This window comes from Nuphar pumila, chromosome 10 (genome assembly GCF_984573655.1).
Source record: "Nuphar pumila chromosome 10, dmNupPumi1.hap1.1, whole genome shotgun sequence".
NCBI lineage: Eukaryota > Viridiplantae > Streptophyta > Magnoliopsida > Nymphaeales > Nymphaeaceae > Nuphar > Nuphar pumila.
In genome coordinates this window covers 46,748,409-46,762,474 of record NC_143258.1, presented here as the reverse complement: position 1 = coordinate 46,762,474, position 14,066 = coordinate 46,748,409, and the positions used below count along the sequence as shown (strand labels likewise).

Here is a 14,066-nt window from a genome sequence, read left to right as displayed (position 1 = left end):
AATCTCTTATGCCATACATGAATATCTTTGTTTTGAACGACGTTGCAAAATTGACTCTTGGGAACTTGAAGAAAATCAACGTAGTAGAGGTCTCCTCTTCTAGAGCCTTCCCCAATCAATCTCTCGGACTGGCGATCCTGTATCCAACACTTATTAGAAGAAAATTTTATATCGCAACCATGGTCCGAGAGTTGGGAAACGGAAAGAAGATTTAGGTTAAGGTTTGGAATAAAACGAATTTTTGGAACAAAGAAGTCTTGTTTTTCAAAATTCCCTATTCCTTTAATCTCAAGAGATGTTCCGTCCGCGGTTGATACAAAGGATGGAAAAGAGTTTTTAGAAAAATTTGAAAGAGCAATAGCTAGGGGTCATGTGAAAGGATGCCCCGGAATCTAAAAGCCAAGATGTCTTACCAGGGGAAGGAGATGACATAGCGGCTCCGGAAGTGCCTCCCTTGAGAAGAGGTTGTAGAGCTTCTACGATTTGTTGAAGAGAAAAAGACTCACTTGATGAGGAAGGGCGTTCTTCAATTTGAGATGCCATAGCCGTTGCAATCAATTTCTTCCATTTAGGACACAAAGGTTTGATATGTCCGGGTTCTTTACAATGATAGCAAGTCACTTTACTATAGTCTCTTTTACCATACCGATCATTTCCTCCTTGACCTTGACCTTGATTCTTGAAATGAGGAGGTCTATAGGTCCTCATGTTATTTCCCGGTCTTGACACGGCATTAGCCATTTCACCATCTTCTTGAGTAGAGGAAGTAACAAGAATGCTAGGATTATTTTTGCCAATCCCCATACGGGTTTCTTCACCACTTAGCTTGGTGATAACATCTTCAAGAGAGGGGGATGTGAAGGCGGAGAGAAGAGAGGACCGAACTTGTTCAAATTCGGGTCTAAGGCCATTCAAAAAATTAAAGAACCGATCTTCTTCAAGTTGTTTGTGCCTTAATTCGATTGCCTCACCACTCCATTTAGGTTCAAGGATGGCAAGCTCGTCCCAAATGGAAGATAATTCGGCAAAGTACTCCTGAATGGTCATGTCATTTTGTTGGAGAGTCAAAGCCCTCTTTTGGAGAAAGTACTTGTGGGATAGATCTCTTGAGGTGTACATTTTCTCAAGATATACCCAAGCTTCGGAGGCCCTTTTAAATTTGATGATATTGGCGTTTATCTTGGTCTCAACGGATGAAAATATCCAAGATAAGATCTTGAAGTTCTTCATTTCCCAATCATCATGTTTCTTAGAATACTCTTCAAGAGCCTTTTGTCTTTCATCCCCTTCAAGGATCTTAATATCCGCTCCTTCAATAATGGTAATTTTGGGTTCCGGTTCCGGTATGGATCCATGAACGTAACCCCAAAGCCCCTTTCCTTTAATATGAGCTTCCATATTACCGGCCCAAACATGATAGTTTGAGCCATTAAGCTTAAACCCAAGGGAGAAATGGGAGTCTTTTTCGCCCATTAGAGAGGAAAGAATGCAAGGGATAGTACGTACCTTAATTACTTTTCGCGTCTTTCTTGACAAGAGAGGAGCCTAAAATATTGCTCGAAGAAGATGATCCCCTTTGATTTCAAAAAACTTGAAGGCACGCTTTTCGAGGAATGCAAGAGGAGGCGAATCGTAATTCTTCTTCTTCAACGAGGCTCTGATACCATGTGAAAGTATCTTCAACAAGATACTTTAGTCGATAACGCAACAACCTTAAGAATAAATGTATGAACATACACACCCAAGAACACTTGTGCACAACAAGCACAACACACCGAATCACAAATGTGCACTTGCACCCATAAGTTTCATAAACACTAAAGAGGTTGGGCTATAATCCCAAATCCCTTGAGAAAATACAAGAGGAGCTGCCCATATATATAGGGCTTGGAGGAGGCCTTGGGAGGGGCTCCACATAGTCGTTGGAGCTCCTCCAACGGTCACAAATGTGACTGTTGGAGGGGTCCAACGACTAGTGGGTTGGGCCCCTCCCAATGCTAGTACAAGCATTAAATGCGAAAAATAAAAAAAGAATAAAGAAAAAGAAAAAAGAAAATAATTACAAAAACATATTCTTGAAAAAGAATATGTGTAAAATTCCTAAACTACCCTTACTAGGAATATATATATTTTATATATATAATTGGTAAATACATATACATATATTATATATATGTATATGTATTACCTTATATATATAAAATATATATGCGAAATTACAAGTTTGATTACATAATTTAACAATCTCAAGCCCAAGAAAATTCTTCAAACGTCCCAAATCTTTCATCTCGAACATATTGGTCAGTTTCTTTTTTGCCTCTTTAGTCTTCATGTCATCTCCAGTGAGAATCATATCATCTACATAAAAAAACAATATACATTTTTCAAGAGTAGAGGAAGACGCAAAGCAGGATATGATTCTACTCAAAACTAAGTGATCTCACTGATGAATTGAACTTCTCAAACCAAGCTCAAGGTGCTTGTTTGAGTCCATATAGATCTCTGCGAAGGTTGTACACTCTGCCTTTTGGATCTGAGTATCCTTGTGGTAGTTCTATATACACTTCCTCTTGTAAATCCCTATTCATGAATGCATTCTTGATATTTAACTGCCAAAAGATCCCACTATTGTATGGCAGCGTACAAATTGTGGTCATATGAGCCATATGAGCAAAAGTTTCCCCAAAATCAATTTCAAAACGCTGACTATATCCCTTAACTACCAATCTGGCTTTATACCTCTCCACTGACCCATCTACCTTTGTTTTTACCTTGTATAACCATTTGCTGCCAATAATATTTTTCTTTGGAGGAGATTTTACTAGTTTTCATGCCTACATTCTTTCTAGTGCATTCATTTCATCAATCATGGTTCTTTGCCACTCTTCCTTTCCTACTGCCTTTGCATAGGACTCAGGCTCAACATAGGAATGGATTAAGGCTAAGAAAGCATGATGATGAGGTGCAAAAGACTCATAGGACACAAAACGAGACGGAAGTACAAAGGGTCTAGAACTTTTACGTACCTGAGAAGATGCAAAAGAAGAAGATGGTAACAATAAGTTTTTTTTTGTCCTACATCAGCTATCACAGAAATGATATCAAGATTGGCCTCTTCACTTCCCTATTCTTCCACTTGATCTAAAAATGAAATTTCAATTACATCTTCATGTCTCCTTGAGTAGGTTTGACCAAACTTATTTTCTCTAGCCAGGACTTTCTCCCTTGACTCTACATCCTCTCTCTCCCACCCTCCCCTTTCCTCTCTCTAGTGCTTATAAATAGGGACCTTCCTATTGTGAATGCGTGCTTTTTCTAAGCATTATTGTAGCTCAATACAAATTATATTTTTATATTGTGATTACATTGTGATTTTGTGTTTTGTGATTATCTCCATTGTGAGATTGTGATTGACCCATTAGTGGTCATTTTGTATTTGTGCTCTCTTGTAGCCCTTAGTGGCATTGTCTTGTATTTGTTGTTGTTTCATTTTATGGTATCATAGCCACGGGCTCTCTTCTTGGTGGTTGTCATCTTGAAGTCGTCTTCTCCACTTTAATTGTGATCATGTCCGAGAGGGAATCATCTTATGTCATCTCCTTCAAGCTCAATGAGAACTATTTGATGTGGTCCACCGCCATGGAGAACCATATCAAAGGGAAGAAGCTATGGGGTTTAGTTAGTGGAACCACTACCGAACCACAATTGAAGCTAACAAGGAAAGAAGGAGATCAAGTTAAAGCTCTCTCCGATGAAGAAAAAGAACAAGCTCAAAGAATATCAAGACAAGTTGGAGGATTGTGAGGTGAACAATGCCCAAATACTCTCATGGTCCATGAATACTATGAAATTCAAGATTGCTACCAACATCATTAAATTCAAAAAGGCTGTGAAGCTTGGATATTCCTAAAGAACACATTTATTCAAAAAGACACGGCTCACTTATACTTTCTTCAAGAAAAGGTACGTACTACCAAACAAGGAGATAATAGTGTTAAAGATTATTTTAGTCGCTTATCTCCAATATGGGATGAATTAGCTATGATTGAACCTAAGTGGGAAGGCCTGGTAATAGAAATGAGACAAAAACAAGTTGAAAGAAAAAAAAATTAGCTTTCTTGTATGGGCTTAAATCTGAATTCGAGCAAGTAAGGTCATCCCTTCTTCATATAACTACCCTACCATCTATAAGTGAAGCTCTTGTCCAAGTGTGTCAGGCAGAAATAAGGCTTGGAATGCATAACACAAATGATGAGGTTCTTGTCAAATAAAGGCCTGTGAACCATGTGAAGACATATAAGTCTCCTCACTTTGAAAAAAAAATCAATGGAAGAGATTTTGAGAGAAAGTACAATGGAGGAAAAAAAATCATTTGTCATTATTGTAATGAATCAGAGCACATAAAACCGGAATGCCCAAAACTCAAAAGAAATGTGACTTTGGTGAGTGAAGAGGCTCCCAAACGAGAAGAGGCAAGCAAAAAAGGTGACCTCAAAGGCTTGTCTTATTGCTCAACTAACGAAGGTTATTTTACAATATTTAAAGACTACCCCATCTACATCCGGTGCCGTCGTGTCATCCTCTTTCCCTCCAGGTAAGTCCTCTTTGATCTTAAATTCGGGGGGCTCATTTCATATGACACCTAATGAATCCTTACTTTCTGATTGCACCAATTAATATTTTTCATATGTTTCCACCGCTAATGGAACTACTCTAAATGTTAAAAGCATACGAAATTTGAAAACCTTTTAAAAAGACTTAAAAAAAATTTGTTCCAAATGTTAGTTATTCCAAAACTTAACTTAAATCTTTTTTTGTTTCTCAAATTTTCGATTATGGATGAGGTATTCTTCTCATCTAAGCTTGTTGGGTGCAGGATCTCCAGTCGGGGAAGCTAATTGGGCAAGGGCACAGAAGAGAAGACCTCTATTACATAGATTTTTTATGTCTTCCTAAGAATCATTTTGTAACTATCCCCAAGAGATTGACTTAGATCTTTGGCATAGAAGATTAGGACATCCAAGTATATCAAAATTATATCTTTTTCCATTTTGGGGAAAGTATTGTAAGGAAAAAGATTTTGTTTGTAATGATTGTATACTTGGAAAAATGAAAATGCTTCCTTTTGGATCTAGAACTTCCTTGTCTAATGAACCTTTTGAATTGATGCATTTGGATGTACGGGGTCCGACTCCCATTATATCTAAAGGTGGATTCTCTTATTATGTTAGATTTATAGATGATTTTAGTAGACATACTTAGATCTACTTAAATTCAAATCCGATGTTTTTACATGTTTTAGAGATTTTCATAAACCAATTTAAGACTAACATTAGGATCTTCCGTTCCAATTTAGGGGGAGAATTTCTTTAACACATGGTACTGTTCACCAAAAATCTTGCCCTATGACTTCTCAACAAAATGAAGTTGCCGAAAGCAACGTTTAAAAACTCGCCGAGTCAACTCGTTGACTCGGCTCGGCTCGGCTCGGCCCTCCAGCGGGTCAACCCGGTAAGGCATACTCGGGTGGCCAAGACTCGAGCATGACTCGGCCGAGTCACGAGTCACGTAGAACTCGGGCGAGGTCTGTCGTTTTCGGATTTACAAAACTCGCTGGAGGACTCGCGCGACTCGGGACGAGTCATGGGTAAAAAATAATCGGACAACTCGAACGGTTTGTTTTAATGGCATTTTCGCAATATTAATTATTTTACCCTTTAAATTGTTAACGAAATGTGAAAACCCTTTAGGTTTTCACTGTTCATTGTGTTTAACCCTCGACTGAAGAGGGGAAAAGCCGAGAAGGTGCGGCTGCAGTTCCAACCATCCGGCGAAAAAAGCGACACCGGAAAGGAGTTTCCGGCGTGAGCAGTGACGCCGACGTGAACAGTGACGCCGACGTGAACAGTATGGGATTTTTCTTCGTTTTGTATTTGCATCGCGAACATTAACTCCGGCGTGAACAGTGACGCCAAGTCGCCGACGAAGGCACATCGACGGTGAATATAAGGCATCGTCGCAGCTCTGACGTGTCTTCTCCAGCAAAAATAGTCCATCGGCGACATTTTTCGACGCCACCAGGTATGTTTTTCAAATTTTCCCCTTTTGTGTTTCTTTTTGCCGCTGCGATAATTTCTGGCAAGATTTTCCGGCGAGTTTTGTAAAGGATTCAAGGTGGTCCTTCGACTGTTGCGACATCGCCTGTGAGGCGTACGCCTCACAGGCGAGGCGTACGCCTCAGTATTTGAAGTGTACGCCTCACAGGCAAGGCGTACGCCTCAGTACTTGAAGCGTACGCCCCAGTACTTGAAGCGTACGCCTCACAAGTACGCCTCACAGGGTAACGACAGTTGGTTGATAACCCGAGAAAAACTTGAGGTGTCAACAAAGAGTAAATAATTTTGGACGCATTTCAAGGCCATCCTGTTAAACTCATGGCTGAGTAAATAGGCGTACCAAGTTACTTGGTGGTCCTTAAAGATTGAACAAATGAAGTTCTGAAGGCAAAGAAAAAAGATAAACTCAGGAACATGCGTATTTTGATGCAACTAAACAGTTAAAATTTGACTCACGAACTAATGGTGTGGTGCCTTGATCAAGCGTGCCTAATAATTAAAGAGCATCACCCATCTAAATCAAAGTTAGATGTTTGAGGAGTGACAGTGCAACCATGTTGCTGCAGCACCAAGTTTCCATCCAATCAAACTGTTAAATTTTGACACTGGACCTAATGGTGCTCATTTTTACAGCACGTTCTTGCTTTCTCCACACCAAATTCTGATGACTTCAGGAGCTGAATTGTTATCCTTGCACACTGAAATACACATTGAAAACTAGGCACAGACACACAAATACTGCAAGTCAAATTCCTCAGCCTTTAATAAATATATGACAAGTTCACTGGATTTTTGCATTGAGAACTTCCACATAGTTACATAAATTGTACATCACCAGGGGTACTTTTTTCCATTTTGAATAGCAGCCTGTCAAATATATAAATATCGTTGTGAACATTTCTATTATCTATGTTTGTATAAGAGACGCAATTCTATTTTTTCTGCTTGTGTGTATGTCAATGTTGTAGACCTCTTCTTTTTCTGTGGACACTTTTCTTTGAAGGCTTTTGTTTATTTTTTTCACCATCATATTCTGGAGAAATTCAATGTGGCTATTTGGTAGTTTGTAAATAAATCAATAGCATTGCATATTTCTTGTTCTTATCCTTGATAGATGCAGCCAAGATTGGGTTTGCTTTATTCTCACTGTTGAAGATGTAGGCTGCTGAAGTTGTGAAATAATATGCCATCATTTCTTTCGCTATTTTAACCAAACAAATTTGACAAAAAAAATTAGCATGGATCCATTATTTATTTATTTTGGCAACGAAGCATGCACTAATGGTTTTTTTTGTTGTTGATAACTTGGTCGTGCTAGTGTTAATAGTAAAAAAAAAATGATAACTTGCTTATGCTGATGAGCATGTACAGTGTTCAGTTTGTGTGCATTATGTAGTGTACCATGTATAGTTTTAGTTTTATACTTATATGACACTATGTTTTTAACTTTCCTTGGTGGGTTTGTGCATAATCTACTAACCGTACGTATGTTTTTAACTTTTCAAATTTAAAAGTTTTAGATTTATCAAATCATCAAAGAAATGTCAGAAGAAGGATCTTCAAGGACTCCAATAGCATTCACTAAAGGAAAGGACCCTGTGTGGGATTTTGGTTTACCACTTGATAAGAAAAAGAAGAGGGTACAATGTACTTGTACTTGGTGTACAAAACAAATGAGTGGTGGCATTAATAGACTTAAGTATCATCTTGCTGGTATTAAAGGAGAGGTGGAACCATGTGAAAAAGTCGAAGAATCTGTAAGAAAAAAAATTCGTAAGAATTTGGAGTCATTTAAGGAACACAAATTATATAAGAGAAATATTGTAAATGAGATCGGTTCCTTTGTTGAAGTAAATGATAATGATATGGACTTGTCAGATGAAAGTGATGAGTCTTCTGAGAAAAGATATATAAAGGGAAAAAAATTGATGAATGATGCCCCAAAGCATAATCTTGATGCTTTTGTTCAAGTGAAGGCAGAGTCTCCATCAATGAAACAACTTGAAATAAAAGCAGCTTTGGATAAAAAAGCTAGAGATAGGTTATGTTCAACTATTGCGAGATTTTTTTATCATTCAGCCATTCCTTTCAACGCAGCCAATTCTCCTTACTTTACGAAGATGATTGAAGTTTGTTCCTCAGTAGAAATGGGATTGAAGCCGCCTTCTTCATCTGAAATTTCTGGAAAATTGTTACAAGAAGAAATTAAAAAAATTGATGATTATTTCAAAGAATACAAGGAGTCTTGGGCTGAAATGGGTTGCTCTATTATGGCTGATGGTTGGAAAGATGCAACACAAAGGACATTGATAAATTTTTTGGTTCATTGTCCAAGGGGCATTTACTTCTTGAAATCAGTTGATGCAACAAGTATCGTGAAGAATCGAGAAAATTTATTAAAATTATTTGATGAAGTGGTGGAAACAATAGGTGCAGAGAATGTTGTTCAGGTATATTATGCTGTTCTTTTGTAATTTTCTATTAAACATTGATATTTATAATTTGTCTAGTATGTTAATAATGTTTTGAAATTAAAAAATGACAGATAATCACAGATAATGCAGCCAACTATCAAGCAGCTGGAAAGATGTTGGAGGATAGGAGGAAAACCATATTTTGGACTCCTTGTGCAGCTCATTGCATAGATCTCATGCTTGAAGATTTTTCTAAGATAAAAAGCATAGCGGGATGTGTGGAAAAAGGAAAAAGGATCACGAAGTTCATCTACAATCATACTTTTGTTTTGAACCTAATGAGGACTCAATTTTCTAATAAGAAAGAAATTCTAAGACCGGTTACTACAAGATTTGCCACTAATTTTATCATGCTTCAATCTTTGCTAGAACATCGAAGTGGTCTTAGAAAAATGATGGCATCAGATGAATGGAACAATTCAAAATATTCATCATTTGCTGAGGGAAAAGAGATGGAGGATATTATATTGAATAGTAATTTTTGGAGAGTCGTAGAATCAACTGTTAAAACTATAGAACCTCTGGTCAAAGTTTTGAGAATGGTCGATGGAGAAGAAAATCCTACAATGGGTTATCTTTATGAAGCTATGGATAGAGCCAAAGAGGCTATAAAAGAAATTCATGACAATGACGAGAAAAAGTATAAACCTTATTGGAAAATAATTGACAATCGTTGGGAAAATCAACTTCATCACCCTCTTCATGCAGCAGCATACTATCTCAATCCCAAATACCACTATAGTCCACAATTTTCTAAGGTATGTATTTGTTTATATCTTTTTATTAATTGTTTTAAATTTTGAATATGAACTTTCTTTTATCAATTACCAATTTAATGTATTTGACTATTTGCACTATTTCATGTAATTCACAAAGCATCCTGAAGTAAGGCGTGGTTTAATTCAATGTATTGAGAAGTTGGAGCCAAATATTTCAGCTAGAGTAAGAGCATGCAAGCAACTTTAGTTATTTGAAGACGCAAGTGCAGATTTTGGTACTTCTATAGCTGTTATGACTAGAGATGAGCATAAGCCAGGTGATTTATCTTTAACATTATTGTTGTGTTGTGCAAAAGAATATTTCTTTAATCAACTTTTCATTTTTGTGTGTTTTGGCTTTATGCAGCAATGTGGTGGAAAATGCAAGGAATATGTGCCCCCGATCTTCAAAAAATTGCTATTCGTATACTTAGTCAAACATGTTCTTCATCTGGATGTGAACGAAATTGGAGTACCTTTGATCAAATTCACACTAAGAGAAGAAATAGATTAGCTCAAAAGAAACTTAATGACTTAGTGTTTGTCCATTATAATTTACGTCTGAGAGAAAAACAATTAAAGAGAACACGTCTTGACCCAATTTCTTTGGATAATATATATTTGCAAACACCAATGGATGAATGGGTCATGCAAGAAGGAGTTTTAGATGGAGATGAGGTAAAACCGTAAAAGTTTGTTTGATATTTTAACTTGATTAAAATTGTTTTAATTTAGTTTTTTGTCTTTTTCTATTGCATGTTAACTCAAATGTGTCATATTTTATTGAATGAAAGATTTCTTAAGAGACTTGGAGATGAAAGTTGAAAACATTGAAGAAGCTAATTTTATTGATGACGAAGGTGGTGATGGAGTTGAAGATGAAGATGCAAGGGAAAATGCAACCACTAGTACTCCAATTCAGCCATTAATTTCTACTTCCAACTCAAGAATTGATTCAAATGAAGTTCCAAATAATAGCACTTCGCCTCTATTTGAGATTTGAGTCATTGACTCTTGACTTGAGAATTGAGATATCATATTTTGTAAAAGTGGATGAATTTTGGATGTTTGAAATTTGATTTTGTCATTGTGTTATGATCATTAACTTTATATTTATGAACTTTGTAACTTAACTTTACTTTAGGGCTTATTTTTATTGAAATATTGAATTATTGTTTTGCTTGGTTGTTCAATTTTTTGCTATTAGATGAGTAATTATAAGTTAGATATAGTTTTACTTGATGTTGTTTTACTTATTAATCAATTACACTAGTAATTAAGTCATTCTACAAACTTTTATATGTTTAAATGATAATTTATATATTGTTTTTCTTTTAAAATCAAAAGTTAACAAAACCCGGTCCGAGTCACCGAGTTGACCCGCCGAGTCACGAGTCAATAAAGAACGAGTTGAGTTCCGAGTCACGGGTTTTAAAACCATGGCCGAAAGAAAGCATCGCCATATTGTTGAGACAACTGGAACCTTAGTTATTTCTAAAGGATTTCCAAATAGGTTTTGGGCCGAAGCCATTCTCACCGCGGTATATTTGATAAATAGAATGCCTCCTCATAAATTAAAAAATTAATTTTCAATTGAAAATCTTATTAAAATTAGCCCAGATTTGAAAAGATTAAGGGTTTTTGAATGCAAGGGATTTGTTCTTCTTGAAAAAATATGATAAACTATCCCCCAAAGCTATTGAATGTGTGTTTTTTGGATATGTAGATAGTAAAAAAGGCTATCAATGTTATGACTTGAAAAATGATAAATTTTATATTTCTAGGAATGTTGCTTTCCTTGAAAAAGCAAGAGGATTTGATCTTCAAAAATCTAATGGGGAATCTGAGTATGCTTTATTGTATGATTTATTGCTTAAACAAAATATTGACATTAATGATTCTAGTGTGAATGTTAATGATGATGTTAGCGATAATGTGGAAATGAGTAATGAACCATGTGTTGGTAGTGAACCTACTCATGAACTTGTTCATTATTCTAGACGTGGTGATGGGAGTATCTGTAATATCCGAAAATTTCTAAGTTCTTTTCTATAGCATTGTGAAATGTCTTGAATTTCGTGCCAATATAAAACCCTAATTTCTTTAAAAAAATTAATGTTTGAGTATATTCGTAAGGATTAAGGGGTTTAATTATATTGAATTGTAGTAAATATAAACCCTACATGGTTTGGATATCTGAGAAAATTCTAAGTGATGTCTAATTGAAAACGTCTTACTTAAAAAGAAAATGTTGATTTTTCTTTTAAGTAAAATTATTTAAATAAAGTAAATTAACAAAAGTAGATTTTAAAAATATACATATTAATATGCTTAATAAGATGGAATTAACTTATATTCAATTCCTTTACATTTTCACATGAGTTGTGGTTATATAAAACAAAAACGGTTTTTAATTGGAATTTTATGATTTATCAATAATAGTTTAATATAATAGTTTTCTTTTGTATACATTAAAATCCATTTTTTATTAGTTTAGTAGGAGCCCATAGGTGGGTCATCCCATCCTATGTGGCATCTTACTTCAAATTCAAATTGAAAATAAAGGTATAGTGATTTTCAAGGTTATTTAAAGTTTGAAAAGTCAAAGTGGAGATCAAGGGCTCCAAATGAATTTCATTAATGAGATCAAGGGCTGAAATTAATTCCAGCACATAACCTAATTTAAGAAGGGTTATAAAACTCTCCCATAGCCCTTGCCCTCCTCATTTGTGCTGGAAAAAAAAAGGAGAGCTTCTCTCTCCCCCAAAAACCCTCTTCTCTCTCTCCTCTCTTTCCCTTCCATATTCTCTTCTTTTAGGGTTTCTTTTGGTTCTTGAGTGCAAGATCCAGACCTCAAGGGGTGTGGTGAGGAGATCTAAGGTCCTCATCTTGCTGGAAGAAAGGGCTGATTGGTGGATCGATCAAAAAGGGTTGTTCATCCATCAAGAAATACATTTTTTTCAACAAAAGGTAGGGTTTCTATGCTTTTCTTGCAAGAACGGAGTTCTTGACATGGATTTTGATGCTTTTTCATGAGTTTAGATCATAATCAAACCCTCCTAACCGTGGGTTTGACTCAGATCTAATGATCCATGGCAAAAACACATTTTCCCCTAAAGAAAACCATTTTTGAAATCGGGTTTATTATAAAAATCGGTTTCTTAGAAATAGATTCGTAAAATATATTTGTATTTGATTTATTCCATGATTTTTATGCAAATATTAGTTTGGATTGATAGATTATGAAGTGTTTCATCTACTGTGAATATTTTAGAATTTTTGAAATTTTATTTCATGCGTATTCCCTATTTCTTTTAATTTTTCTTGGGATTCGGGTGACTCGGTTTGATTCACCCAAATGCAAATCTCGGAATTCCAGGTTTTCCACTTGACCTCCGTTCAGTAAAATGGTCGTTTCTCCCTCGTCCGGAGGAGTTTTGATGAACGAATTGTTGCGTTGGAAAGTTAACTCCATTGTGCATCTACTGTAGAAATTTGGGCTCTGTTCATGGACCGAGCACGTCTCTGTGACAGTCGAAACAAAAACTGATAGGTCTGTAGTAAAACATGCATAACTCCCTCATACGAAAGAGTTTTTACAAACGGTTTGCGGCTACGGATAGCTGACAACAATTCCTATATACTGTAAAAATTTCAGCTCTGTTCATGGAGCAAAAAATTTTTTGTGAGCTCTGTACCAGTCGGACAGAGTTATGAAATTGGAAAAATTAGGGCAAATTCATAAATCAAGGCTCAAAGGGTGCATAGTATATATGTTTTTATTTAATTTCTTTATAGAATTAGTATGCATTATGTGAATGATTATGCAAGTCTGATTTTATGCAATCTTATATGATTATGGCATGAATTATAAATGGAAGGTTACACATGAAAGATTTAGGATCAAAAGGTCCAATGAATACAAGTTTATGTTTTAAATTCTAAAAATGTGTTGACTACATGTATGTCCATGATATCGTGATGATATGATTGTTTCATTGATATGAATGTTCATATATATTCTCCTTGTTGCATTGGCCATGTACATGCATATGCATTATGATGTGTGAAAATGAATAAGATGTTTATGCTACGCATGTGCTCAAATGTCTGTTACAAGTTTAATTATATGTCCTTGTCCAATGCTTTATAAGAATGCATTCATGACCATAAAGTGGTTTAAGCTTGATGTTGCATCAAAAGTATGACTGAAATCAAGTAATCATGTGACATTAAACTCAAGATACTTGCTTGGAGAGTAGCAGGTGATACAAAACTTCGTGGGACAAGTTCTGTTACGGGCACGGAAGGTTGCTCCTCCCCTCCCACGATTTTAGGGGGAAAACCTCTGCATTAGACTGCAGCGTAGAGGTTATTGTACTCATGAGGAAAAACTGATGCATCGGGTTGAAAGGTGTTGGGAATCTCTCTCGTATTAACGTCTCTCACCCCGTCTTAGTGAATGGACCTGGCCATGCTAAAGCCACCCATGTATGTAAAACACGTCCTGTGTCATGGTCTTGATCTGAAAATGTCTGCCTGTGTCGTATCAGCAGGGCTAAGAAGTGATAACTTAAATGGTGTGTGCATTAATTTGGCATCACATGCATCATCTAATTAAGAAAATATAACTAAAGATAAGAAAATATGCATGCATTGAAAGAGCTTCTGCATATGGTAAGTCATGCATTTTAATGGTTCATGCATTTTATATCTTG

The 14,066-nt window shown here is 36.0% G+C and overlaps 2 protein-coding genes across 2 annotated transcripts in view; one reads left to right on the top strand and one right to left on the bottom strand.

Annotated features, from left to right (window-relative positions):
* LOC149826791 (uncharacterized) overlaps window positions 1-14,066 on the bottom strand; it is a 96,084-nt gene that overhangs the window by 18,998 nt on the left and 63,020 nt on the right. The window lies entirely within an intron of this gene.
* Window positions 8,372-9,636, top strand: LOC149826792 (uncharacterized). The gene is made up of 2 exons (XM_090019889.1): window positions 8,372-8,566; window positions 8,662-9,636. The coding sequence occupies exons 1-2, from the start codon at window positions 8,372-8,374 to the stop codon at window positions 9,391-9,393; spliced, it is 927 nt and encodes a 308-aa protein (XP_089876015.1). The 3' UTR covers window positions 9,394-9,636.

Excerpts from the sequence above, each read along its gene's own strand:
- LOC149826792 (XM_090019889.1), top strand. The coding sequence starts at position 8,372 with ATGGGTTGCTCTATTATGGCTGATGGTTGGAAAGATGCAACACAAAGG. Across the intron at positions 8,567-8,661 it reads GTGCAGAGAATGTTGTTCAG|ATAATCACAGATAATGCAGC; the intron begins GTATATTATGCT and ends AAAAAATGACAG.